Raw genomic sequence first — 27,445 nt, 5'->3', positions numbered from 1 at the left:
TTAAAGTTTCTGCCCTTCTAAGAATTGGACTCTTATCTTTAATGGTCACTCATTTTTCTTCTTACACATTCTTAAGGCAATCTTTCTTCACATTCCGAGCAGAACAGGATTTCACAGCCACTCTGCTTTCCTTTTGGTTGGGGAGCACTCTGAACTTTCTCACAATCATTACAACAGAAAAGCTTCAGCCAACACAAAAAGGAAAACATAAATTATGCTATGACAGCTTTATAAGGCTAATTCTAATAAATATCCCTCAGTAGGCTTCTATTCAGTGTTCCTCTAGAACAGCTACTGGGGATGTTTCTGCTGGAAGTATTTTCAGTTGTAACAAATATTTAATGGGAGTGCAAGGATTTCAATGCTCTTTCACTGGGTAGATCAGGACAGAGCAGCAGGGCAGAAGAACAGAGCTGACCAGTTTGAGCACTGGCCTGGGGCAGGACAGACCATCTCATAACAGTTGGATGTAATTGACTTTTCTCACCTGAGATAACTCCCACTCAGACTTCTGTCAAACCTGTGCCCCTGCTCCGATCAGCTTAAATCTGCTATGGGCCAGACAGAGCAGAGGGCTGAAGATGGGTCTCCCATGCTGGAGGACCAGGGCTACCACACTATCAAGGCATGCATGCAGGCCAGCCAATGCAGCCTCTGGCAAGGTCTTGTTTATCGTAGCACTGTTTCAGTGGTTTGTTTGGGTGCACAGGGAGTCTGAAAACAGCACTCAAAGTACTTTCTACTTCAGCACAATCTATATATGGATCTCTGCCTCACCCAAGTTACTGCCTCTGGATTTTTACTGAAAATGACAACAACAGAAAAGTCCGTATTGTTGACAGAAAGAAATTATGATTCTGAAAAGAGCAATTTCATGCCTTACCTATATGAAATTATGTATATAATGGTTGACTTGTTTGACTGAAACTTAGAAACCCAAGTGTCCTTTTCAAGAGGTAACCAGAAACCTTTTTATTCAACTACCACTTTTACTGGAAAAGTCAAGTCACTTTTGAAAATAGGATTCAGACACATGATGACTTGGAAGGAAATTCAAAACTGTTTCATATGAGCTGATAAGCAGCCTGACAGCTCACCTGTATTATCACTGACCCATTCTTACATTGTTTGTTACCAAAGTCTCTCACTGCTGGTACTCCAGTGAATGCTGAGGAGCCTGAAGAGGTCTGTGTGTCTGCGCTTGTTCAAACTGCACTGAGGTTGTGAAGGCTGAGATGACAACTGGAGGCTGAAGGACAACGTTCAAAAGCTAGAAGTGCCTGATACTAAAGCTGGCATAGAAAACTGGTACAGAAAACACTGATAGATGAATGAGGAAATGTTATACCTGACATGGGACATGTCAAATTATGAATTTCTATCCATAGGCTGAATCCATTTTCTGTGCCATGGTTTCAGCACACAAAATAGCTTAGACTCAAAACAGCAACTTAAAAAAAAAAAAAAGTTGAAAGAATTAATCTAACAGTAGAGTTCCACCCTCTTCATGTATCAGCTCTCCTTTCCTGGTTATTTATATGGGCCAACTTTCAAAAGCAATGAGAATGACTTTTGTTTTCCCTTATGCACGATGTGCCCAGCCAGCTGGACATCTCCTCCAGCTCTACGTGAAATGCCTTTCAGCCAATCTCTCTACACTTTTCCTTTTCAGCTCAAGCGCAGAGTATCTGACCCCACCCCTGCTTTTCGTTGTGAAACTGGAGCATGCCCAACATTTTTTCCTCAGTAGACAATTTATTTTTAAATCAATGGCTAAGAATGCAGCATAATATAGCTTAAAACAAATGTTCTTAGTCATCATTTCCACAATATTTCAAATCCTTTATGGGAAATATGATTCAGAAGAGAACAGCAGCAGAATAGAAACCAAAGCTGTTCTATTAGTTAGTGTCCACAGCTCTTAGACTCAAATCTGAACAATCATTTAAACCGCATTAATAAAACCTTGGATAATTAGCAACTCTTCACAACAGCCCTAATAAACAACCGCAGAGCTGTCTCAAGGTACACCATATTTCAGTGGCACACAGCTGGGCTGCTACTGAGCGCTGAAATTCTGCTGGCCATGTTAAACGTGACAGACTTTCCACATCTTCAGGTTTAATATTTAACAGGAGATAGGCTGACTGACTTCCTCATAAACAAACTCTCATTGATCCCAACTGGCCTGTTCTCATAAGTTTTTCTCCTCACCCCAGACAGAAAACAGGTCTCCTATACCATAACTCACTGTTACTTCTTAAAAGCCCCTCAGACTTGCACAGAAAGCGAGGCTAAATGTCATTTCTCTGGTACTTCTAACAAACTCATTCGCTCCCTGTTCTCTTCCCCACTGCACTGATAAATAAAGGTAACTGGTTTCAGTGGCAGGAAGGGTAGATGTAATGTCAGGTTCAACACTTTGAGGCTTTGTAAGTTAAACTTTTACAAATCCCATGGCCATGCTAGCTACCCCATGAATATGGGATGTAATTTCAGACACAGCCGAGAATTATTCGTTGCTTCCCTCCTTGCTGCACTACACTTTGTTCCAAAAGTGCTCCTGCCACATAATGTAAAAGCAGATGGATCTCTCTGCTGCACTCAGAGATCCTGTAGGTAATAAGATACTGCACTGACTAAATGGATCTCACTGGGTGCAGACAGGAGAAAAAAATAGGAAATATGACTGCAAATAAATTTCCATTAAATCACTACATTTCTTCTTTCCTTCAAATGAATTACATTTTTGGCTTTGTTCACCACAATGATCTTTTAAATTCTTTCTAATATAACAAATTGAAATAGACTGAATGTGAAATAATAACAATTGCACTCCTGCTTTCCATATGGACTTATTAAAAAAACCACACCACTTAGGTTTGAGCCATCATGGCCAACTATAAAAGCATACTTACATTCACGTTGCCATGAACTTTTACCTACTGAAGACAGAGAAATCAGCAACTGACACCACAGAGAGCCCCACAGGATACTGACAAAATAAATGTATTACAGGATAACATCACAAAGAACTGTCAATTGAACTATCATACAGGAATTAAATGTGTGAAAAACCCAAACAAAACATAATATGGTCAATGGTCTGACCTGTTTACGTGTTTCCTTTCAACTCCACTGTAAGGTTAAAGAGAGTCATAAATATACTGTTTTCTAAAGCCAGGTTAATGAAGGCAACATGGGCAGAATTGGAGCATATCTGATGGTAGAGAGCCATAAAAATAATCCCATAGCATTTGCTGCCCGGCTGACACTGTGGTTTACTGAATGGCAAGAATGGAATTTCTCTTAGTGTGCACTCTGCACCTGACAGAAAGCATGTGCAGGAGCAATATCCATGCTCTTGTCTACATCTTACACATCCACAGACCAGACCCTGTGTGAGTAACTGCTGCATTCAGGAGAGAATGTTGCTCTCCATGTTGCTCTCAAAGATTTTACACTGCAGTAACTGCAGGACGCTAAGGAAGCAAAGCAGCTGTATCAGCAATGTTATCTTTGCAATAGACTCCCCTTTAAGTCCTATTTTTCATCACTAATAGGTGGGTTCTTCCCTAAGCAGAAATGTGAGGCTTTTTGTGTGGCAGCACTGCTTTTGAGAGGAAAATGCTCCTTGCAACCCAGCCCAGCTGGGCTCAACACTGGCCTGCGAAGAATGGAGCTAAACACTGCTCCCACCTGCTTCTAACATCCCTGGGTCTGGGTGTTTTGTGCTACAGCCCTGTAGGACACAAGTTCCCACCTTACGTTTCCACAGAGTCCGGTAGCCTGGAACCCAGAGCATCACAGGGACCACGGAGGCCCAAAGGCACGTCTCCTAGAGAACTCATTCAACATTCCTGTCTCATACTCTTAAGGGACAATCTATCCAAAGAAACAAAACATGGTTTCTAGTCATAAATGCCTTATCTGACAAAGCACCGAATGCAGCACACTTTACCAGATGTACCTTATGCCACCTCAACACTGTGTTTACCCAAAGCCCCATATCCCTTCTGATTCTTGCCTGTAAAAAACCCTCCATTCCCACAGAATTTCCATTTCCAGAGGCTTTCTCTTCTTGCTGTCCATGCATTTCAGATCCATACTGTCTCATTGGGGCGGTCAATTCTAAAGCCAGGGCCCTTGCTGGCAGAAGCCAGCTGCCATTGCTGTATGGAACAGCTCTTGTGTTCGGACCTGACCTGACTGCGCCAGGACACCTCCTCTGCCCCAGCTGCCCATGAAGCATAACATCTGTGCTGAAACCTAAGTGCTGCAATCCAGAGCAAAAGTTACAGCTATAAATGGTCTTTGCACACCAAAACAGAGTTAGTGATTGTATAGGGGGATATTTCACATATGGTCACAAACGTGCCTGAGAGCTCCTGGGCTTCTCACTTGCTGGTAATAAGTAGAGAAAAAAGTAACAGTGATTTCTGAAGTTGCTGTTTCTTGTTAACGATGATCAGATGAAGAATTGTTAGCAAAGCCACAGCAGAAAGAAAACAAATAGCTGGGTAAGTCTGTTAACCTGAAGTAGAGCCCCGTACACTGATGTAAGTCAGAGAAGTAGGATGTTTTTGAACACATCTACTTATTTGAAATCTTATCACGTACTCTTCTGAGTCCATAAAAGAAGCAGCAAGGCACGCATAAAAGATCTTTAATCTCGCCTTTAAAGAAATTTAGTAATGGAAAAATCAATCACATATCTGCGTCATACAAACTGAACAGTTAAAACCACAACACACTGTCAAGACCTTATTAAGGGCAAAACATTCCCATATTTGACTTCACCATGTCAAACTTTCAACATCTGCAATTATCTGCTGTGTTCTAACATTGTAAAACAGCAGCTTTTGTGCTTTGTTGGAAAAGTTTTCCAAAGATTTCAGCCCAACATGCTACTTGTGTTTAATAGTCAGACACTGGAAGGAGATTCAATACCACTTTCTAAGCACAAGAGTCACTTACCAGAGGGAGAGGGGTGATAGATGTATCCAAAGAAGAGCAAGCAGGAAGCCTCTACAAGGACAAAGATACTGGCCACAGCACGAAACACCCGGTGAAGGGATTCTGCACAGCTGAAGGAGCAGTGGTTTGCTGGTTTTCTCTTTTTATTTTTTTTTTCTGGCAAGCTTACCTAGCCATCTTGCTAATTCGTCAAACTCTGTAGCCTTTTCATAGCAATCTAGACAAGGAAGACATTATGTTGCTCAGACTTTCCTTTCAATGCCTTGAAACTGGCTTTGAAACAACCTAGAACATGGTTATTCTCATATGCCCATCAACTACTGGCGTGGTCCACCACCACCGAGTGCTGCCTTCACTCACACCAGAGAACAAGTAGCATCCATTCACACACACCTTTCAGCCTTGCCCAGCTTGCAGTTTGTCCACAAATGGAATGGAGTGGACCTTAAAGATCATCAAGTCCCACACTCAGGCCGTGGGCAGGGACACTTTCCACCAGCTCAGGATGCCTAGGGCCCCATCCAGCCTGGCCTTGAGTGCCTCCAGGGATGGGGCACCCACGGCTTCTGTGGGCAGCTGTGCCACTGCCTCACCACTTTCTGAGGAAAGGATTTCTTCCTCACACTTCATTTAGATATTAAGCTTCTGCCACCTCGAGACTTTCAGAGAAACCTCCAAAGCACGAGAAATCATATCTGACAGCATTTTTAGTAAATAATGTTTTCCATTAGCTGTAAGAGCAATAAAATTAAAACTTCTGGCCAGTCAGTGCCCTTCTGTTTCCATTTACGGTTAAGAATGCAAAAACTTGACCATAATTTCTTTCCCAAACTTGCCTCAGCCTATTCCAATTTAGGGGCATAATTCCGTATAGTCAAAAATATTTTTAAATCATGTGGTTTATTTATAACCAGAAAAGCGATCTTAGAAATCATAGAAATTACTAGAAGTTACTAAATTTAAAACACAATGACTACATTTTTTTCTCTCCTCATACAGAGCAACTGATTGAAAGGAGGATGCAAGCACTGCTGTGCCCAGACCAACAGAACCCCTCCCTCTGCCACCAGCTGCAGTCAGAGCCAAGGGAAGAAAAACATAAATCTCAAACCAGACAAATGAATGCAATGTGAGGAATGGCCAAGAATCTGAAATATAAGATTCCTTTCACACACTGCAGTTCGCCTGCATTTTATAAGCACTGCCAGCCTATCTAAAAAAGGAGACTGAAGATGCTGCAGTGGCAGTAAAAACTAAGACTAAAATATCAGTGTTGTTTAGGTCTTTAAGAGTTAAAGGAGAAATGATGCTTTAGGTATATGCAGAATAAAGAAACAATGGCTAACAAGCAGCTGCCCAATAAAATAAGGGACAAACATAGAACTGTGCAAGCAAACTGGCTTTCACAAAGTACATAATTTATTTGCAAAAATCACTATTAAAAAGTGATGCTGAAATCAAGAACCTAGCAAACCCCACAGCTGGAATCACAATGAGAATATCCAGAAAAATAACAACGGGATTGGCTTATTAAGAGTTATTTCACATTGCCTGGTCCTACTTGTTCTCAAAAAAGAAGGCATCACCACCGCTTGTCCAAAAAAATAAAAATAAAAACCAACCCCCAAAGAACAAACCAGCACTAGACATGCCCTCGGTGAATCTGTTGCAGCACACGTTCTGCATGGTTTCTGGAGAACAGCCTGCTAGCACGCACAACAGCCCTGCCCCACTCAAAAACATCAAGAACACGGTAAAAAACTTCTTTACAGACAAAAGAAAACTGTGTGATGATTCCTAGATCAAGCTTCAGCATGCACTGTGCTGCATTTGAGCAGGAGACCCTCCTTTCCTGCCAGGTTCGCAGAGCAATCCATCACGCTTCCTCCACCTCTGCGATGCTAAGCGAGAGCAGAGCTGTGCTCCAGCAGGTATTTCTGGCTGCAGGTCTGGCGCTGAGCGGTTCTCCTCCCTGAATGCCTGTCATCCCCAGCATCCCTTCCTGGACAAGGATCTCAGCTCTGGGGCTTAACAGCAGAGCAGACAAGTTCTGCCTGAGTGATAGGGGCCGAAACCAGAACAAAGCCAAACAAGCATGCAGCATGTGCTGAAGCTAGCTGAGAAAGACAAAGGAAAAAGGCACTCTGTTGGTAGAGAAGACTCTGCTTCCTGGTAACCAGTGGGTGCCTGTCTCCAGCTCCTGAAGCATCATTTCTCTGTCTCCCTTACACCAAACACACTGAATCTGATTTCTGATGGGAAATTAATTTTCAGGACAATTAAACCCCATCCTGCCTGCCTCTTTATGTTCAATCAAAGAACCTTTCCTACGGAAGCAGACAGCTCTTTTGCAAGAACGAGTAGAGGAAATTAAAATAAATGCTAGCAAAGATGCAGTACCTTTTATACTATCTGGAATCCTCAAGGATTTCCCAGAGCACGCCACCATGAAAAGGAAGCTGCATGTTCTGCCCCTTCCCACTGAGCTGGATCCTAAAAAAATTCACCTAAATTAATTTTTCAAATTGTGAAACAGTGATACATGGATTTTGAATCCTTGCCATCTCATGGCCTGTGCTCTTACACATGCTGCACAGCTCCAAGGGGCCTCTGTGACATAGCTGAAGCAATTTGAATGGAGGGGAGGAGGAGTGAGAGAAAAGTTACTGCTGATTGAAGATCTGGAGAGCAAACAGGAACTGGACACTCAAGTGATACTGGATAACACTTGGGAAATGAATTGGCACAGCAGCATTATTGGGTTTTTCCTGTATATACGAAGATAGCATGCAAAATACGCAGTAAGCCTTCCTAACGTTTAATGTTTGCTCATGTCTCAGTTCCGGATGTTACGATGCAATTGGACAAATTCAACTGTTAGAAGTAATTCCTCAGGAGGCTACTTTATGAACATATTTACTGTAATTCTTCTGACCTTGTTGCTGTTGTTCAGCAGGGGACGATGTGGTGAGCTAAGGAAGGGCTGAGGGCTCACCCACCAAAGCTGTTCCAGCACTCAGCGCCCTTCCAATTAGTACATTATTTTATTCCTGTCTGGATGCCTAGCTGTGCGACCCATTGTAGAGCGCTTGCTTTAGCAGAGAGTTGGCCTCTTGAGGTCCCTTCCAACACTCTGCAGACAAAAATACAGAAACTGTTTCCACCTAATCTGCCTGATGGCAAGCCTCCTTATCTGAGGTAGTCCTTCACTTACCACCACACACGCAAATCGATTTAGTAGCCACAAAGCAGGTGAGACCCAGCATTAAAAAACAGGGACCTGTCTGTCACCTTGCAACCTGTTCTAAACCATGACTGAATGCTATCTGTCATCTTCTGTCACTCATACCTGCCTTTGTTCTATCTGGATAGATCAGGCAGAGGTGAGAGCTAGCATTTAGTACACAACCTACACAGCATCAGAACCTCAGTCCTGTTGAAACCCCTTAGATAAACCCCTGCATCCAGCCCCAGTGAAAAAGAAGTGCTGTATTCCAGAGACACCTGATATTGAGGAGTCTGCTTTAACTGGGCAGCTGCAAACAGCTGCACACTCCTATTTTCAAATGATGCCATTGTGCATACACAAAATATCTAAGGCAGTCCAGAGCAACTACATTAAGCAGATGGAGACAAAACTGAATGAACAGAGACAGACCTTGGTTGATTCATTAAATATATATACATATATAAAACAATCTACTGAACAGTTCTATTAGCAAGACAGACATAAGCATAAAAGAGAAATACTGAATTCTTTCCTAGCAAATCTCAGATATAAACATCAAACGCTAAAAATGAGCAGCTTAAATATTCTTCTTGTATAAAGATGATTCAAAAGGGTCATTTTTTCAGTCTTGCATCAGTGTCTGTATTTACAGATGCCTGTATGGGTCCAACTGTATCTGGAGAAGAATAAATAAATACATAAGAGCCACCACCTTTAATCTGTTTGTACACGTACATAAACAAAAAATTGCTCAGAGATGACTCATCTCTGATCTACCTAATAACAAGTGAGTAGAAGATGAACCTCCACAAAATGAAGCTAGTTGTATGGAATAAGTCAGCTGGAGTCAGCCTGTGCTTCCAGTAGTAGTATGGGAAAGCATCCCTGGCTGCCAACTGTCCTTTCTGAACTGCCCAGTGTGAGTTCTCCTGTATCTTCAGTGGGACGGGCAGTGAGCTTAAATCTGTTTAAGTGCTTCTTGAGCTCAAAGGCAGGCAGATGGCTGTCATCTCCTCAGCTCCTTCCATGAGAACCCACTGCCTTCCTCAAGTCCCCAGCATAGTAGGCAGATGTAGTTTCCATCACTACTACAACTGATCCAAATTCACAGCACAGTTTGTTTTGCAATAACCTCTCCAGGTAGCTGAGTTTGAGATATCTTTAGTCAACAAACATCCTTCTAATCCTGCATCTTCCACTTTCTGTCTGACTTAAAATAACTCAGCATCACTGCAGCCACCACTGTCCCTTTAGTACACCAAAGCCAAAGACCTGGCTCTTGTGAACTTCACCATCCAGCTGATCTTATGAAAGCAATCCAGGGGACCACCACACAGGTGGGCTTCTGAAGGACAAGGATGGATCACATTTGCCTTACAACTACATCAGCAGTAGGACAACTTTACAGCCCTACTTCTTGCCACGGGTCAGCACCCAACTACCTTTACATCTGCAGCAGGTAATTTGGTGCATTGTGGCTGCTGAGAATCTCAGCTTGCATACAGAGGATCCAGCCCACTGACAGGTCTGCTGCATGACGGTGTACTATGGCACGTGTGTGTGTGTGTGTGTGGCTGCTATCAGAAACACATGGCACTGTCAGATGCAAGGAGACCTCAGCTCTTTCAGACTACATTTCCCACAGGCCAATGGCTGCCTCTCATGTCACCAGGTTCCTCCTGTGTCTTTAACAGGATGCCCTCTAGTGCGGAACATGCAGATGGACTATTCTACTTCTGCCCGCGCTACTGCATATCAGATGCAAAGTCTGCTTAAAGCAGTACTGGCACTGCAGCTGAGCCCTCCAGGCTGCCCTGCTAATGGAAGGACTAGGAGTGAACTGGCACAGATAAAGAAAACCCCTACAAAAACTTCTCTTTAACAAAGGCTCATCTGACTTTTCCTATCTAAACAGCAACCATTAGGGAATGGAAGCAGACAAACTGCAAGTGCTGTGGGTACTACTGCATGAGAAAACCTGCTGAATTGAAACTATAATTTCATCCTCCTCATAAGCAAATAAATCCTTTCTAACAAACACCTTCAGCCACAACAAGCCAAACAGTTGTGATCTCTGTAAATAAACATGCAGTTCATTTCATTCACTATGAATTAAGAACAGAATTCAAAGTTCAGATCACTTTCATCTGCTGTCACGAAGTGTTGCAATCCCATATCAGAGGGCCTCAGACATTAAGAATAAAGTTGAGGACCTGAATCAGCCAACGCTCCTCTTATTGAACTACAGATTAGGATTCACAGAAGCGTAACGCAGCAAAACCAGATTTATTTGAGCTGGCTTGTATTTCTTTATGGTGCTTTCATATCTCTCATTAATATTAACTTTTATTCAAAACTGATAACATAACCTCCTGCAAATTAGCAGTAAGACACACAGGACAAAATCACAGTAGCATACGGGTAAAAGAGAACACTGTGTATATATTATATTGTGTATCAGATTACTTGATGATTTTCTTAAAGCTAGCAAAGCACTTTCTGGTTTATTACCATGCCTATTGTATAAACATATAAAGAAGTGCATGTTAATAAGTAAAGCAATGGCTGACTAAAACAAACAGGCAATGAAACACAAAGGCGCTTGTGAAAACATTATCCTGTAGGTGTAATTCCATACTGTAGATTTAAAATACACGCACCAAATAAATTAACACCATAAAACAGAACAGGGAAGATACTTCTAATACCAACTTATTTATACCTCAAAGATCAATCAGAGTCTGATAAAAATCTAAGGAGGGAGGTGGAAAGGGGGAGAACAAAGCCCTTGGTTATCCAGGAGCCAAGGGGTGGGCTCAGCTACAGCTGATGGAACAAAGCTACAGGGTGCTGCTTCCCTCTGCAAATAAACACACGTCCAAGGAGCAGCAGGGACCATCCTGCACAAGACACATTACTGCCAACTCCGCCACCTTAACACACAGCTGATCTTCCATCCCACCTTGTGCAAGGAAAGGTCCCAAAGGGCTGAGCCATGGGCTCCGGGCATCCAGCCACCTCTGCAGAGAGCTCTTGGGGAGAAGTGCTTCATGAAGCCACAGTGCTCCTGGTGTTGGCCTCCCATAAATATTTCACATTAGGTTGGAAAAGAAACCCAAAATTAAACAAGAGACCTCTCTATTCATTCAGTGTTTATTATCGATTTTTGTGCCTATGCAGAAGGATCACATGCAGATGTGTTAGGAAGTGTTTACAGTGTATGTAAGAGAGCTAAATGGAATCTCTGTGGGTTCTCTCTGTGGCTGTTTCTGCTTTTGTCTGTGTTTGTTGCCTTTCACAGCCCTGAGGGTTGCAGCTGCCCTGCCAGTGACTGTGCTGGGTCAGCATTTAAAGCTTCAGGTTGGATATCAGGTAAAGGTTCTTTGTCACCAGATGGTCGGGCACTGGAACAGGCTGCCCAGGGCAGTGGTCACAGCCCCACACTGACAGAGTTCAAGAAGTGCTTGGACAACGTGCTCAGACATAGGGTCTGATTTTTGGGTGGTCCCGTATGGAGCTCAGAGAGAGACTCAATGATCCTTGTGAGTCCCTTCCAACTCAGGATACTCTACGATTCCTGAGCAAATTTACAATAATGGACTGGAGGCTAACCTGATTTATATCAAGAAAACCAGCCAAACTGGTATCTAGCAGCCTCACTATAAAGTGAGAGTACAAATGTGCACCAACTCATACATTTCTGTGGTACAGCAAGGGGAACTCCACCATACCTAGGGAAGGACAGACTTGTAATGAAGATATTGAAGAATATGCATTTCAGCCCTGTACTGCTAGCTTTTGTACAGCAACCAGTGATGCTGATGCATTTAGCAACAATGTGCAGGAGCAGTCCTGACTGACAGAGCGTTTGCAGGGATGTGCACTTACAGATCTATAATCAGAACCCTAAATAAAAGTAATCAATTAATAAAGATGTTCCATAATTAATAACTGCCTGCAGTAGAATTAGGAGTTGTAGATCTACCTGAGCTGCCTGAGAGCAGAACAGTATTTCAGGCACCCAAACTCCCCAGCTGAGTAATTTTCCAGTTACTGGGTTTGGTTCAGATGGTATAAATTTGTCAAGTTGTTAGAAAGCTCACAGAGTTTAGAAAGACGTGTGGGATGACGACTGATCAAAACTCTTTAAATATAAAAGCATCAGAGAAACTCTGCGGTTCAGGCTTAGACGAGCAGGCCTTTCCTGACACACAGTACACACTACCCATCTATATTTAACACCAGCTGCTCTGCGCTCCTGTCGGTTCTCAGTTTCGTGATACCTGTGATGTCCCACAGTAAGACAGCAAATGTGCACAGGCTCATTTCACACGGCGGGGAGGTGCCGGGGAGTCATTCGTGCTCAACAGACTGCCCAAGAAGAACCTAACGTCAAAAACTTCTACAGGGGCAACACAGGCCTTTCACCACCAGGCAGCAGCAGCTCTGCCGACTGCTTCAAAGAGTCCAAAACCTCAACAGACCGGCTCAAAATAACTGTGGAAAGTTACATTGTATTTTTATCTCGTAGATACTCATCTATGAGTCAGTGCTTTAAAATAAAGCAACATCAGCTCTGCATACATAATGCACACAAGACCCAGGATGTTCAAACTTTCCCCTCTGCTTTGAGGGAGGACAAAAAGCACAGAAATAAATTCATATTTGCTGAAGTCAGACAGAACTATACCTTAAGAGCTGTCCGAACTCATGCATTGTGCATCAAAATAAACCCACCAAGCCAGCAAGATTATTTCAGCAGCATCAAGAATGAGACTGTAAGGTGAGCAAGTGCAGCAGTCTCCAAAACAAAAGGAATCCCTGCTGCACTTTTGAACACGAACAAAACCGGTGTACATGGAGGAAAACCTAAAGTGCAAGAAAATAAATATTGTGACAAGAGGAACAGAGGCATAATTCAAAGAGCATAGCACATTCAAGATGAACTGGAACTCACCTAAATGATCTTACTGAAAGATGTGGCATCTGAAAAATGAAGTCCAGTAATAAGGCACTTTTAATAAACTGATGAAACTCCCCCAGCCCACGCTATGATACCAGTGACCATGCAGTAGTCTGTGAAACTTCAGAATCTGAAGATCACAATACATCAAGCATACATTAACAGAGGTAAATGAAAAACTGGATAAAATGAAAAATAAATAAATCATTCTGGATCAAACAGATGCACTTCCTTATTAAAAAGTTTTCCAGACAAGAAAAACGAGTAGCTCTAAACTACGTGGATTTTAGTAAAGTATTTGACACGGTGACATAGGAAGTTAGTTGAAGCAGAAGTGGGGAACATAGAGGAACTGGCAAACAGAGAATACTGATGCTTGCCAGGAAGCACCAGGGTACAAGGAGAGGCTACTGTCAGCTGAACCTTCTTGAATATTTTCATTACCAAAACCAGAAGGGCGCAGGAGAAGACTGGTATGAGCTGCCAACTCAGAGAAATGAAAGGCTGCTCACTGAGAAACAAAGGCCACACAAGCTGCAGTGAAATAAAGTGGATACAAGTTAACAGTGCAAATTGCAGGAGAACAGCAAGAGCTCTTGCTTGTAGCTGGCCAGCTGCAGGGATAGGAGCACTCAGATGCACTACATGACCACAGCATTAGCACCTCTCTCTAAGGAGATGCTGACACAAAAAGGCAGTTTAACCACTTAAATACATGGCAAAATATTCTCAGTGGCAGGCGAGAAACATTACATGTACAAAACAGTTAACAGAGTCTTATCTTGGAATGCTAGGTACAATGCTTGCTACCCAATTTTGAAAGGGATAGAAAACTGAAACAGGTCAGGTGTGACTAGTGCGAACAAGGAAATACTGACATTTTATGAGAGCAGACCAGGGCAGTTTGTGGGAGGGAAATATCCATGTGGGTACACTGGGGAGCAATTCTCGGAGCAGCCCCACAGGTTTTAAAGCTAAAAGACAGAGCACAACTGCATACAAACCAGTCATGACCATGTTGGGCTGGAATTAGAACAAGGTTTCTGACCACCACCAGAGCAATCAAGCTGTGGAAAAATCTCCCAGTGTAGTGGTTTATGGGAAGGGGGATAAACTGTGACTAAGGACTGCAGTCACTGACCCAGAGAGACCTCTCCAGCTCTTAATTTCCACACAATGCAGTTCCTGCATCCTGCATCATCACGGAAAGCAGAGGAACTGGGTTGGGAACCCACAGGTGAGAACCCCTGCTCCAGAGGACTGGCTGACAGAATGTCCTGACTGTGGCACAGCCCAAATCCCATCTCACCAGCCCCAGGTGAATCCTGAAATCCAGGCACCTCATGGGTTGGGTCTCCCCGACCCACGATGACAATAGCTGTAATAAGGGCTGCTGTAATGAGATGAGGTCAGCAGATTAAAAGAGCAGGGTCTTGGTGATTTTCTTAGAGGGAAATTCAAGTTTATATAGAAGACAATATCTACTGCTGAGGAGATCTAGCACTTGTATCACTCTTCCTCAGTCCTAACCTAAAGAGCTGTATGGACTGACCCAATGCAGGAGCCCACTCTGAGCACGCAGATGCCTCCATAAAGCCAAGCACTGTCATATCATAGCATGGCTTAGGTTGGAGGGGGCTTTAAAGATCATTTAGTCCCCACCCCCTGCCATGGGCAGGGCTGCCATCCTCCAGCTCAGGCTGCCCAGAGCCCCATCCAACCTGGCCTTGAGTGCCTCCAGAGATGGTGCATCCATAGCTTCCATGGTCAGCCTGTGCCGGTGCCTCACCACTCTCTGAGTAAAAAAATCTCTTCCTAACATCTAATACGAATATCTCCTCTTTTAATTTAAAGCCCCTCTCCCCCTTGTCCCATCACTATCAGACCATGCAAAAGGTCGGTCCACCTCCTGTCCTGGATACCCTGCTGTCTCCTAACAGCAGCTGTGCATGAGTGATTTCTGCTGCCCTCTCCCAGCAGGGCTTATCAGCTCCTGGTTGAGGAGCTGCCACAGCCATGTGCAGGGACTTTCACCTGTCCTCTTGTCCCCTGCACAAGGGGCTGGGATCAGCTGTGCTCCTACAGCAGGTCTGGGTCAACCTTCTTTTTGAAACAGGAGGAAATGACCAGTCAGGAACTCTAACACTGAGGTTTGTGCAATATCTACCAGGCGGGCATGCTGCTATCGAGTTTACTTCAGAATTAAAAATAGCAGGAGAAAATTCATGTGGAAGATCAAGCGTGCTAATAGATCATATAACTCGCACCAGACCAAGCTGTGCCGTAAACAATTTGCAGCATAAAACATACAGGAACTGCCACCAAAACATTTATTTACACAAAAACCAATAATTACAACAGTCTCAGGTTGCACGTACATTTTCTTGAGAAATTAATGACAGCCTTACAAAATAAACCAACACCAACAATAACATTTCTTGCACTTTAAATTTGATCTTCAAGAGCCTTGCTGCTGGGCATAAGAACTAACAGCGGCCTAACAGGCCTGACATTTAATAAGCCAAGTTTATTTCTAGAAAGTGAGCTGGAAATTAAATCTCCTGCTTACAGCTGGCACACTGTGCACAAGAGGAATCCTGAGACGACTGCATTTCATTTTTACCCTATAGCTTTTATCCTTCTACTAATTGGTATATTTAAGTGCACTTAATCATTTCAGCACTGAACTTACCCCCGTGATAAATCTCCAATTTAGACTATGCAACAATAAATCTTTGTCTCCTCTTAGCAGCTGGCAAGTTTTGATTTGGACTTTGAATTTAGATCTTCTCCTCAGGCTTAACAGTAACAACTTGTTTGTTCTGCCTTCTGGAAGCATGACATTAACTCTGCTCTTTAACTGTGTTAGTGTTGCTTAAGCACAGTGTTCTCAGTGCTAAAATCGGTTGCCCCTCTGTAGTGCCAGCCTAAGAAACACAACAAAACCAATTAGACTGTGCTGGTGGCTTACAAAGCAACTTTCACTCATTAGTATTTACACAGCATCGCTGGGCCACGTGACACTTTGCAGGCACAAGGACAAGCTCGAGGTTATAATACAATCTTTCAATAGATGCCTCCAATGCCACAAAGAGCTAATTTAAAAACAGGTGGAAGGGGCCTCCAACAATTAACAGAGGAAGAACGTTCCCACTAATACCTTGTAGTTTGCCAGAGGACCAAGTCAGGTCTTCTCTTTAATTCTTTGACAAATGCCCTGAAAACGTTATGGAAGCGGCTCCTGTAAAAATATCTAAATTAGATGCGATCACCAAAGAACAAGGGGGAAAACCGTTTCCGGGTGGGGAAGGGGATTCTACCCCCAGCTTTGCTACAGGCCTCCTGGTAAGCACTCCTGGTAGAATCCTGGTAAGCTGTTTAGCTCCCATCTGTAAGACTTCACACACATTATTATGACCTTTTCAATACAACTTGGGACTTGCGCTCGCAGAACAAATCATGTCATTAAAGATTTGCAGGATCAAAGTCTCATTTCCCCATGCCTTAGTTCTTCCTGTACACTTCAATACAGCTGCATTTGACATACTCGCAGACGCTGGGAGAAGGGCCTCATTTTGTTAAATATAAAACACCTACTTAAACAACTCGCCTTGTGATAAAAGGCTGAATAGTACAGCAGTTGCACCGAGTTGAGAAAGACTGCATCTTCATAATTTCCTGACTACGATGTTTGCTTTTGCAGATTTGAGCCCAGAAGAAACTGCGAGCTCACTCAAAGTATGCTGCCACTTAAGTTGCTTTATTTGCTTTACCACTTGCCAACGACACAAACAGCTCTTTCTGTTTTACCAGGCACAGCTTAAATGCCGAGATTTGTCAGCTGACCCAGCAGCTGACCCAGCAGCACTGGGCCCTGGGTGCATCAGCCAGGCATAAGAGCCCTGGAACTCCCAGAAGCACTGCAGCCACCAGCACAGTGTACCTGCATGCAGGCAACAACCACTGTCAGTTGTTAGGGTCTTTTTGTTTCTTTTCATTTCAACATGACAGCATCTTTACTGCTCAGCTCTGCTTACAGCAGGCCATGAGGTTTCACTTAGTTAGCTCTTTCTGGGGCACAGCAGTATTTGTGACACCACTGACAGTCTTAATACAAAAAACAAAAACAAAACAAAACAAAACACCAAAGCTACAAAGCCAGAGCACTGCTTGCCATTGTAGTTAGGGCCAAATGCAGTCATCTTCGAGAAATCATGTTAAAAACATACTTCATGTATGAATTCCACTGGACTCAGCTTGCAGCCACCCAGTTTTGTAACATTGGTCTCTTCTGCTTTAAAGACAACATTAGTATCTGCTATTTTCCTCCCACAATGTAGCTTAGACTCTGATCAACCACATACCAGTCCTTTATTTCCATTAGTTAGTGAATTGTACTCAGAATATCTCACAGCAAGGCTTCCTCTTCAGACCTCAGATTACTGTGGCCCCAGTTTGGCCAAATATAACATATGTATTTTGTATGTGAATGCTTTGGAAGCTGGCTAGATGTTTGCCAACAGGGTTCTGGCTTTCTCTCCTCCATAGTTACAGTCAAGTTGCCTCTATGGCTTCTCTGGGTTAGCTGAACAGTTTGAGCTTCCACAGTCTATCAGTGTAAGGTGTCCTTCATGGACTCTCTGTAGTTCTTCTCAGAGACTGCTGCAAATTTCTGAATCAATTTTAAAACACAAACATACCATTCCCCCCAAACACTGTTTTGCCTGTGTGGCGGGGGTGACAGCATCCCCCTCATTCCTGCCAGCTGCTGCTCCAGAGGCAGGCACTGACAATGCTGAGCACCTCTTGTCTTTCATAGATGGAAACTGACCACGTAGATTTCTATGTTTACACCTTCCTTTCTTTGTGAAACAATCAACTCAGAAAAAAAAAAAAAATCTATCTTCAATTTTTCTCTAAATTTGCCATCACAGTCCTTGCACAGCTGCTCAGACAAGTAGAACCAAAGACCTATGTGAACAATGAGGCTTATGTACTTTCAGGATAAATTTACACTGGTGTTCAATGGGTGCTTTGGAAAATCCCACTACATACATGCAGTTTAAGGAGCACTTCTGAAAATTTTCATCAACAGATGGAGAGTATTAGGCTCCATTTAGAAGCTTACAGTACAACTCAGCAGTCGCCCACCAGCAGCGTTACAGCACACTCACTCAAGATATTATCAAAAACTTTTTTGGAGGCTCTGACATATTTCCCCTAAAACGCTGGCTGCAAACCAAGAAATTCTGTAATCAGGTGGCCAATTTCTTAAAGAAGTACTTTTGGAAAACCTTATGTTTGTTACAAACTTCACTCTGTTTCCCGCATTTGACACTGACTGAAAATGTAACCTTGATCAAATAAAAATCAAATTCCTGAAGAAACAGCAAAATCTGTAGAAAGCCAGTGTTCTCCTGTATCATTTCATGCTGCGCCCATTGGGAATTGATCTAACAGGTTTTGTTGGGGCTATCGCCTCTGTTTTACTGCAACAATACCATGTTTAGTCAGTGAAGAATTCTGTCTAAATAAATAGCATTGCTTTTATTCATTTCTACAAAAATTTAAGGGAGAATCTCCAAGCATACCATGCTGAGAATGTACAGGCATAAAACAGTTTAAATCTGCTGTACAACAACCTCTTGCATATTAGCCTATACCCTGACAACTTTTTCTTCTCCGTCCCCCAAAACACCCACATAAAGTAACACCAAAGAAATCCCTGGTGTTCAACTGTGCACCAGCTACCAACCTTCACTGGGCTGCAACCCATGCAGCTGCAGACGGAAGCTGACAGTAAGCAAAACAAGATTTACTTTAATTCCATTAGGACTGCATGGAAAGTAGGAACAATATTCAGGAAAGACTTCACTTACATTCTGAGAAATACAGAAATTAAATACAATATTTTGGGGGCAAGGGGACAAGTAGCACTGCAGCAAACTGTAGCTGTACATAACAAATTATCTATTCTGTGAAATCTATGCATAGAATTAATGCCAACCTTGCCAGAAGCAGTCACAAATTTAAAAAGTTATTTTCAACAGTCCAGTTCATATTAAAAAAAAAAAAAAAAAAAAAAAAAAAAAACAAACACTGCACTTTCAGGGAGTTAATAATTTATCCACCTACTTTTGGTGGAATCTGAATTTTGTTCCGAGTTGTCTGTTGTCACAACACCACATTCCTTTCTGTAGTTCACACCGTAAACACTCCCAAGGAAACCCAAGGAAACTTGTTCCTAATAAGGAAAGCTGGCTTCCAAAGGCTAGCAGCAATGCCTGAACCTAAAGTGCCCTGCTCCTTTTAAACGGAGAGTTGTTCCCTATTTTTAACCCATTTGCAACTCCCTGGCCTTTGTCAGGTTAATCTGTTTCAATCCTCATGCTTAACTTCCCAGGCTCAAATTTACAAGCAGAAACAATGGCCCCTGATCACACTGTCAGGATGCTATCGCAGCAGACACCCTGGGTGACAGTGTGCAGTCAGGGCAGCTTTGCGAGGAGCACGGGGACAGCCCTGATCACTGCTCCCTGCATCCCCAGCCCTGCAGAAGCCGAGGTCCTGGCTCCACACAGGGCCACCCAAAATTCAAACCGTATGTTTGAGAGCACTGTCTCTGAACTCAAGTACTTCAGTGCTATGACCACTGTCCTGAGCATCCTGTTCCAGTGCCCAACCACCCCCTGGTGAAGAACTGTTCCTAACCCCCAGCTGCCCTCCCCTGGCACAGCTCCATGCCGTACCCTCAGGCCCTGTCGCTGTCACACAGAGCAGAGCTCAGCGCTGCCCTCCACTCCCTGTGAGGAGCTGCAGCCACCATCAGGCCTCCCCTCAGCTCCTCTGCTCTGCGCTGAACAAACCAAGGGACCTCAGCCTCTTCCCGAACCTTGTAGCCCTCCTTTGGACACTCTCTAATAGCTGTTACGTCCTTCTCATATTGTGGCACCCGAACTGCACCCAGTGCAGGAGGTGAGGCCGCAAAATGCAGCGCACAGAGGACAACCTCTCCCCTTGCTCTGTGGCCATGCTGGGCCTGGTGCATCACAGGTTGCGACTGGTCTTTGTGCTGCCAGGACACATATTCAACTTGTCGTCATCCACCAGAACCCCAATTACATCTTGCTGGAGAGCAGTATACTGCACCAGTGCTGAGTACAGATCTGTAAGATCAGGACAACTAGTAAATGGAAAATCAGGATTACAAGAGCTTCATCAGCAGTCACTGCCACTCCGAAGGCAGCAGATCCAAAACCTGAGAGGAGTGCTCCATCTGCTCACACCTCATATATTCATCTTCTGCAGTATTCCCGCGTTCAGAATCACACACAACTTTCCTGCTTGGTTAAGTTCTGGATAGCTTGGGTAAAATTAGGGTTCAGTGACAGATTTACTACAGTGGCCCAAGTATTTTATTTATCTGAGCCTGTGTTAGGCACACATCAGTGAACATACTGTAGCTACACCAAATTACTGCAGACCCTGCCTCAAAAGGCTGTCAGTTCTGCATCGTCAAAAACACTCTTGGATGAAAAGAAAGTGCTATCCTAATTTTACAGAGAACAGAGGAACACTTTGAACACTGCTCAGCTCTCCTGCCGGTTCACGCAGAAAACCTGGCTGTAACTGAGTAATCTGGTGCTGGCTAGTGTTACAGCACGGTGCACACCAGCCTCTTTCTTCCCCTTTCCAGATGGCTGGCATCGGGCACAGCGTTTCAGGCTCTGGGCTCTGAGAGAATCCTATTACACATAGTCACAGAACCCATGGAATTAAAATCCTCAGTAATTATTTTAGTAGGATCATCAGAATTAAAAAAAAAAAAAAAAAAAAAAAAAAAAAGAACGAAGAAAGAAAAACACAAGTGTACCCCACAAGCCAACTGTCACAACGAGCAGCTCTCAGCTGAGGTGATGTGCTCCTTGCTCCTCTGTCCTCACATCCTTACTGACCTCAGAATGACATCCTTCACTTTCTCTCACCACTGGTTTCTGACTCTCCTTCAGATGCTCAGCTGGTAGCAGCACAGGGCTGCCCCACTTCAGCTAAGCAGGATGTCCTGAGCAAACTCAGTATCACGATACAGACACCTACAAAGCTACACCAGCTCATTCCTACAGATTCTTCATATTTTTTAGGAAACCGAGTTTCCCAATTTCTCTCCCGTCTTCAACCCGCAAATTTCTGAGGAGCCTTCCTCTGTGCCCTGTCACTAGCTGGCTGCAGTTAATCCATCCTCCTACCATTCTTCAGAAAGATAAATATAATAGTCAGAAACTTCAACTTTTGGGCCTCTCTCCTTCTTAAGACATGAACAAAACGGCAAACTTATGTCAGGAAAAAACGAGCAGGGCTGCACATTTTTAAAAGAGGTGTGTCCTATTTCAGATTAATGTGGCATTCGGAATTTATGCTTGTGCCAGCATGGAAGAAAAATACAGCACATTCATTATATAAAGAAATTGTGTTTATTTTAGTTCTTTTGGAGTAAGATGGTAACATCCGCTTCCTTAATTACTTATTCTGCATTTAATATTTTAACCTGGCATGTTAAGTCTCCTCAACTGCTTCCTGCTAATGGTATAACACAGATATAAAAACTCAAACATTTCTATTCATGAAGGACTTGATGATTTCATTTGTGCAACGAGCTTCAATTAAATTCAAAACACTTTGAAACATGAGAATTAGATTTACTGAAAACTTCTTTAATATGACCTAGTAGATTTCTCTTTGATTACATGGCAGTAGTCTGCAGAGGGCACTGAAATTACACTTGCCCACAACTGCAACATTTCCAAGCCTGCAAGCAAATTACACAGAGGATAACCAACTTGTGCTACCAGCTTGGCCAGAGCCATAAAACTCTCAGGGCAAGCACATCTGCCCAACAACAAAAGAGAAGTAGCCCCACACTGATCTTATTAAAATTTAAAGCTAGAATTGACCACTGGACTATTTGGTGAAACCTCCCCTGATTACTTTGACCACTGACATCGCATAGCCTGTTGCACAAGCTCTTGCTGAAAACCAATTTAGTGCTGGATGCAAACCAGTGACTCTTATTTCGCCATCTGATTTGAAGACTTCCAGAAATTGGAAACCCAAAGGTTTCTTCAGCAGCTGATCCACAGCTTGTTAAAAATTAATGACTTTTTATGACCAAATTGAGTTTGCCCTCTACTTCTAGCCACGAGTTCTAATTTCCTTTCCATGACCCAAAGGCAGTTTATTTCTCCCCACATCAGTAACATTTTATAGTAATCTAGTCATGTCACAGTCAGAATCTCTCTCTCTAATGCACATCCCCAGCCCTTGAACAGTTTTTGCTACCTTCGCCAGGTTTTCAGTTTCCTCTTGAATACAGCTGACACCACTCATGGAAAAACAAAATTGCACCAACACAGACAACCTTAGAAATAACACTGCCTTTGATGGGAACTCTTGCATAACACGGCATCCAACTGCAGACACACAATTCCATGAGGTGCAAACCACACCTAAGGAATGAGAGACTGCATTTCCCTTCTTGGCTGCCTCAGTCTGTAACTGGGGGTGTTGAAAACCGTTTTGCTTGACTGACCTCCATTTACCGACAGATTCAGATCTTTCTGGGAAAATGCCCAATCATTGTTTTTAATCACCTTATTACTTTTTACGTCATCCAGAAGTTTTGCTAGCAATGCTTATACTTTGATTTTCACATTACTGAGATAAATGCAGTTGGCATCATAGCTGGTGTGAGTTTCTGTGAGACTGTGAGAAACCTTACCCCAGTGACAGCATGCTGTTGTAAAGAAAAGCCACAATGAATCAGATGGGTTTTAATTCATTCACAAAAGCTTTCAAAACAACAATAACAAAAACCCAACACACCATCACCACCAACAAAAACTCCGTGTTATTGCCAGAGCTGATTTTCAAATAAATAGCTTTTAGGAACAGATGATGCATTAAGGCCATACTGTGCCCATTGTTCTCCCATGGCAACTAACTTTCATCAACACTTTGGGACTCACTGGTAATTTCTTCAGTTTTCTCAAGTGAAAGAAAAAAAAAAAAACTTGGAAAAATGAACAATTTCAATTGCCCAGCTCAGATTAGCAAACACCATGATGCTTATGCTGATTCTAACAGTGGCATACTGCCTTAAGTCTTAATAGCTGGAGCAAAGTCCAGTGCAAAGTGGTGACCCAGCAGACTGCACACTTACAGATCTTTGCAATTCAGAAGAACAACCCAGTGTCTCACTTTTGTCAGAAACAGAATTGATCCTGTTAAAAGATGCTTATGCACAACATGAATTGCTCAGGAAAATGTATCAATTCCATTTTGTATATCTCCCTAACCCAACAGGCATACTCACCACCATAACCATTCTGTCTTTATCCTTCAAAGAAACCAATTTTCCACAAATAAAGTTATCCTCCTGAAGCCCTCATACAGACACACACACACACTGAGCTCCTAAGAATGCACCCAGAAGGGATGAGCTGCCCTGCAATGTACCGCAGCTTCCTATTCACACGCTCTCACTCTACACTAGAGATAAGCGTGCTGCTGGAATGAGGCGAGAGCAGGCACACAGGGATGCAAATTGCTTTTGATTGTTGTGGCTTGTCGAACTGAACACACTGCACGCATTTCTGCCCGAGAGACTTAAATTCTCTGTTCATTCTCAAAAGTACAGAAAAAGAAGGAAATGGTGGGGAGGAAAGCTGCAGTTTTGTTATTTGCCATTTCCACAGTAAGAGCGGCACAAATAGCCTCAGCCAACACCTGAGCACCAGAGGTACAACTCCCTGCTTGGAGGGCTTACTCATGGAAACATCTGTCTGCTCCTGGGGCAGGAGGGGCGTGGGAAGTGCGTGTGAAAGGAACTCCAGGCAACAGTAAAGTTCAGCTGGCAGCAGCCTGCCCTGTGCTCACCAGGCGATCTTTACCCTTTACCTGCACTCCCAGTGGGCAAGAGGAGGGGATGGCTTCAGCAGCGCCCCTGCAGCCCTCACACAGCAGCGGGTCTGCGGCACAACGAAGGAGCTGAGTGTTTTGCCGCACTCCTCCAGCAGCTCACGCTGCCTAAAGCGGAGGACACAGCGGTAGAACACCGGCAGGTAACTTCTATGCGTGCTGCAGAGCACGCGGCGATAAAACACCAACAGGCAACTTCTCTGCACGCCGCAGAGCACGCTCAGGGATTTCCGCAGTCTGTCCCCGTTGCAGCACCGCTACTTCAGCTGGATTTAAGAGGACACTCTCAGCCAAGCACACTCGACACTTTCGAGCCCCTCTGCACGGGCAGGAGCAGGCCGTGCGGCGGGAGGTCACAGCTACACGCTGCGCGCTCCCTTACAGAAAGTAGCAGCCCGAGGCGCGCCACGCCGCTACCTGCGTGCTCCGCCCGCTGCCGCGCCGGGCGTCCCCGCAGGTCTCCGGTGCCGAGCGGGAGACGTCAGCTGTTCGCAGGCGCTGCGCGGGCAGGCTTTGACCGACACGCGCGCACACGCTGAGGAGAACCATCCCCAGCTTCAATTCACACCAGTAGCGCACACAGCCACGAACCAAGCGCGAGCTCTCGGCGCGTTCGCCGCCCTCTCCCCGCGGGCCGCACCACCTCCCGATCCCGCCCAGCAGCCTCGGCTCCCGCCGTCCACACGGCCGCGGGGCACGGAGCGGCGGGCAGGCCCCGGCCCCGGGCCCGGCCGCGGCAGGGCCGCGCCGCCTCCCCGCCCCGAGGCCGCGCTCCGCTCTCGTTTCCCGCGGCTCAGCGGCGGGGACTCGGCGGAGAAGGGGCGGACGCCCGCAGGGCCGCTGCCGCGAGTCGCGGCCGCCCGGGGCCCAGCTCGGCCGGGACGCCCCGGGGATCGCTCCGGCCGACGGCGGTGCCGGGACCCCGCCGTCCGCGCCCGCCTCCGCTCCCCGCCGGCTCCGAGCGCCCGGACCGCCGGCCTTCCACGCGGCCCCTCGCGGCGCCGGGCGCTGGGGTCGCCGTCGGAGCGGAGTCGGAGCCGGGGCTGCCCGCGGGGTCGGCGTCCGGGGCGGGGGCCGCCTGGCGGCGGGCGGGCGCCGTACCTGTGGTCAGGTTGTCATTGATCTTCAGCGGCACCCGCAGGATGTACACCAGGAAGAGCATGATGAAGAACCACACCGTCCAGAGGTACGTCCACGACCAGACGATGCAGGACTTGAGCTGCTCCAGAAAGCCCGTCCCGGCTTCAGCCATGTTTTTGAGGAGGAAAAAAAAAAAAAAAAAGAAAAAAAAAAAGAAAACCATAAAGAACGCACCGCGCTCCCTGCTGCTACGAGCTCGCAGCGCGCGTCTGCCGCTGTGCGCGGGGCACGGCTCGCGGCTCACGGCTCACAGCTCACGGCCGCCGCGCCGAGAAAATGGGCTCCTCCGCGCGGCCCGAGCCCGGCAGCAGCGCGCAGCGCCCGGCGGAGAGCGGGTCGGTCCCGGCCGGGGGCGGGGAAGGCAGAGCGCGGCCCCGCGAAGCCCCGGCCCGGCCACGTGCTGCGAGGCGGCCCCGGGCCGGCCCCCGGCACGGCGGGGGGAGCGCGGCGGCAGCGGGCACCGGCAGCGTGATGAAACGCTACGAAACGGCCGGGGGGGCTGAGGGGGGTGGAGGGAAGGGAAGATTAATAGCGGGAACGATTGGGGAAAAGAAAAAACCTGCGCACACTGCAACTTTTTTCTTGGTTTTGTGTGTTTGCACAAGGATTTCAGCCGGTGTTTTCACAGCCCTAACTGGGGCTCGCTTTTCTGAGATCGGGATCACATGGGATTTTTGTACGGTCCGGTTTTTTTTGGTTTTTGGTTTTTGGTTTTTTTTCCAGTTTCTCTGCCCATCCCTCTTGCTAGGGCAGTGTCAGAGGCACACAGCACCAATTTGTTGGGCGTCGTGTGTCTGTTTGTGTGTGCATTGCTCAGCGCTGTCCTGAGCTGTAAAACCCCCACTTGGAAGGCTCTGCACAATGAGAGAAATTAATGTCTTATTAAGAAAAAGCATGTATGAAGCATAATCACCAAGTAGTAAAACATTCCTTTTGTGACCTGTGTTTTTCTTCTAATTTGGCTCTCTCAGTGACACATTTCTACATAAAACTAGTTTTGTCAACACAGACATGCAGAAGTTGGTTACCATCACTAGCTCTTACTTTCAAGTGCTACATCATTTACAAACATGTAGGTGCCACACACTGCAGCTTCTTGTCTCAGGTTTTCCCCTCAGTGTTTCTGCAGTCTACAGTGGGACAGTGCTCCCCAACATAGAATCATAGAATCATAGAATCATAGAATCATAGAATCATAGAATCATAGAATCATAGAATGGCCTGGCTGAAAAGGACCACACTGATCATCTAGGTTCAGCCCCCCTGCTGTGTGCAGGGTCGCCACCAGACCAGGCTGCCCAGAGCCACATCCAGCCTGGCCCTGAATGCCTCCAGGGATGGGGCATCCACAGCCTCCGTGGGCAACCTGTTCCAGTGTGTCACCACCCCCTGTGTAAAAAATTTCCTCCTAATATGTAGCCTAAATTTGTCCCATCTCAGTTTAAAACCATTCCCCCTTGTTCTATCATTATCCACCGTCATAAGCAGCCGTTCCCCTTCCAGCTTATAGGGTCCCTTCAAGTACTGGAAGGCCACAGTGAGGTCTCCCTGGAGCCTTCTTTTCTCTAAGCATCTTAAGGCACAGCTCAGTGCATCTGTAAGCGATACCAAAAGGACATGAAATCCCATCAAAAGTTTCAGACATAATACCCACGCTCTCCTGACATTTTCAAATCTGCCATTGAAAAGGCCCCACAGATAGAACACGGTCACTTCTCCAGGATGTTTACAATAGCTAGAAGACATTACAGTAAAATCAATCTGCGTTTGTACAGACCTGTACCTCCTGGTGGTAGCAGAGGCAGCGAGACACAGATGTGCTCCTCCATGGGCCGTGCAGTGGTTGGGGTTGTGGCCGGACCATGCACAACTGCAGCTTCAGGATCTTCTGGTTAAGGGACTGTGGCCCCCACATGGCTCTATTGCTGTGGAACTAACAGGTTTTCCCACTAATAATCATAAAGCTTTTGTAAATTAGAATGTACGGGTGGCACTTTCACCGTAACTACTAAAAGGACATTTTTAGCTAAAGTATAGAAAACCACATTTCAAACATCTCAGCCTCCTTTTCCAGTTAGAAAGGAAATAAATATTTTAGACATGTCACATCTGAGAAAAAATCAACATTATCCCATCATATGGTTATTTCTAAACTAAAATAT

At 45.0% G+C, this 27,445-nt stretch overlaps 1 protein-coding gene across 1 annotated transcript in view; it reads right to left on the bottom strand.

Annotated features, from left to right (window-relative positions):
• Positions 1 to 25,446, bottom strand: part of ST7 (suppression of tumorigenicity 7) — a gene marked incomplete at both ends in the record, with an annotated part of 132,888 nt that extends 107,442 nt beyond the window's left edge. The window contains one exon of the mRNA XM_079534631.1: positions 25,245 to 25,446. Coding sequence (XP_079390757.1) covers positions 25,245 to 25,446 — 202 coding nt within the window. The remainder of the gene's footprint in view (positions 1 to 25,244) is intronic.
• Between the last annotated feature and the right edge of the window lie 1,999 nt (positions 25,447 to 27,445).

The sequence above is a fragment of the Tetrao urogallus genome (genome assembly GCF_951394365.1).
Source record: "Tetrao urogallus genome assembly, chromosome: 1".
In the NCBI taxonomy this organism is placed as follows: domain Eukaryota; kingdom Metazoa; phylum Chordata; class Aves; order Galliformes; family Phasianidae; genus Tetrao; species Tetrao urogallus.
This window is presented reverse-complemented; position numbering and strand designations above follow the sequence as displayed.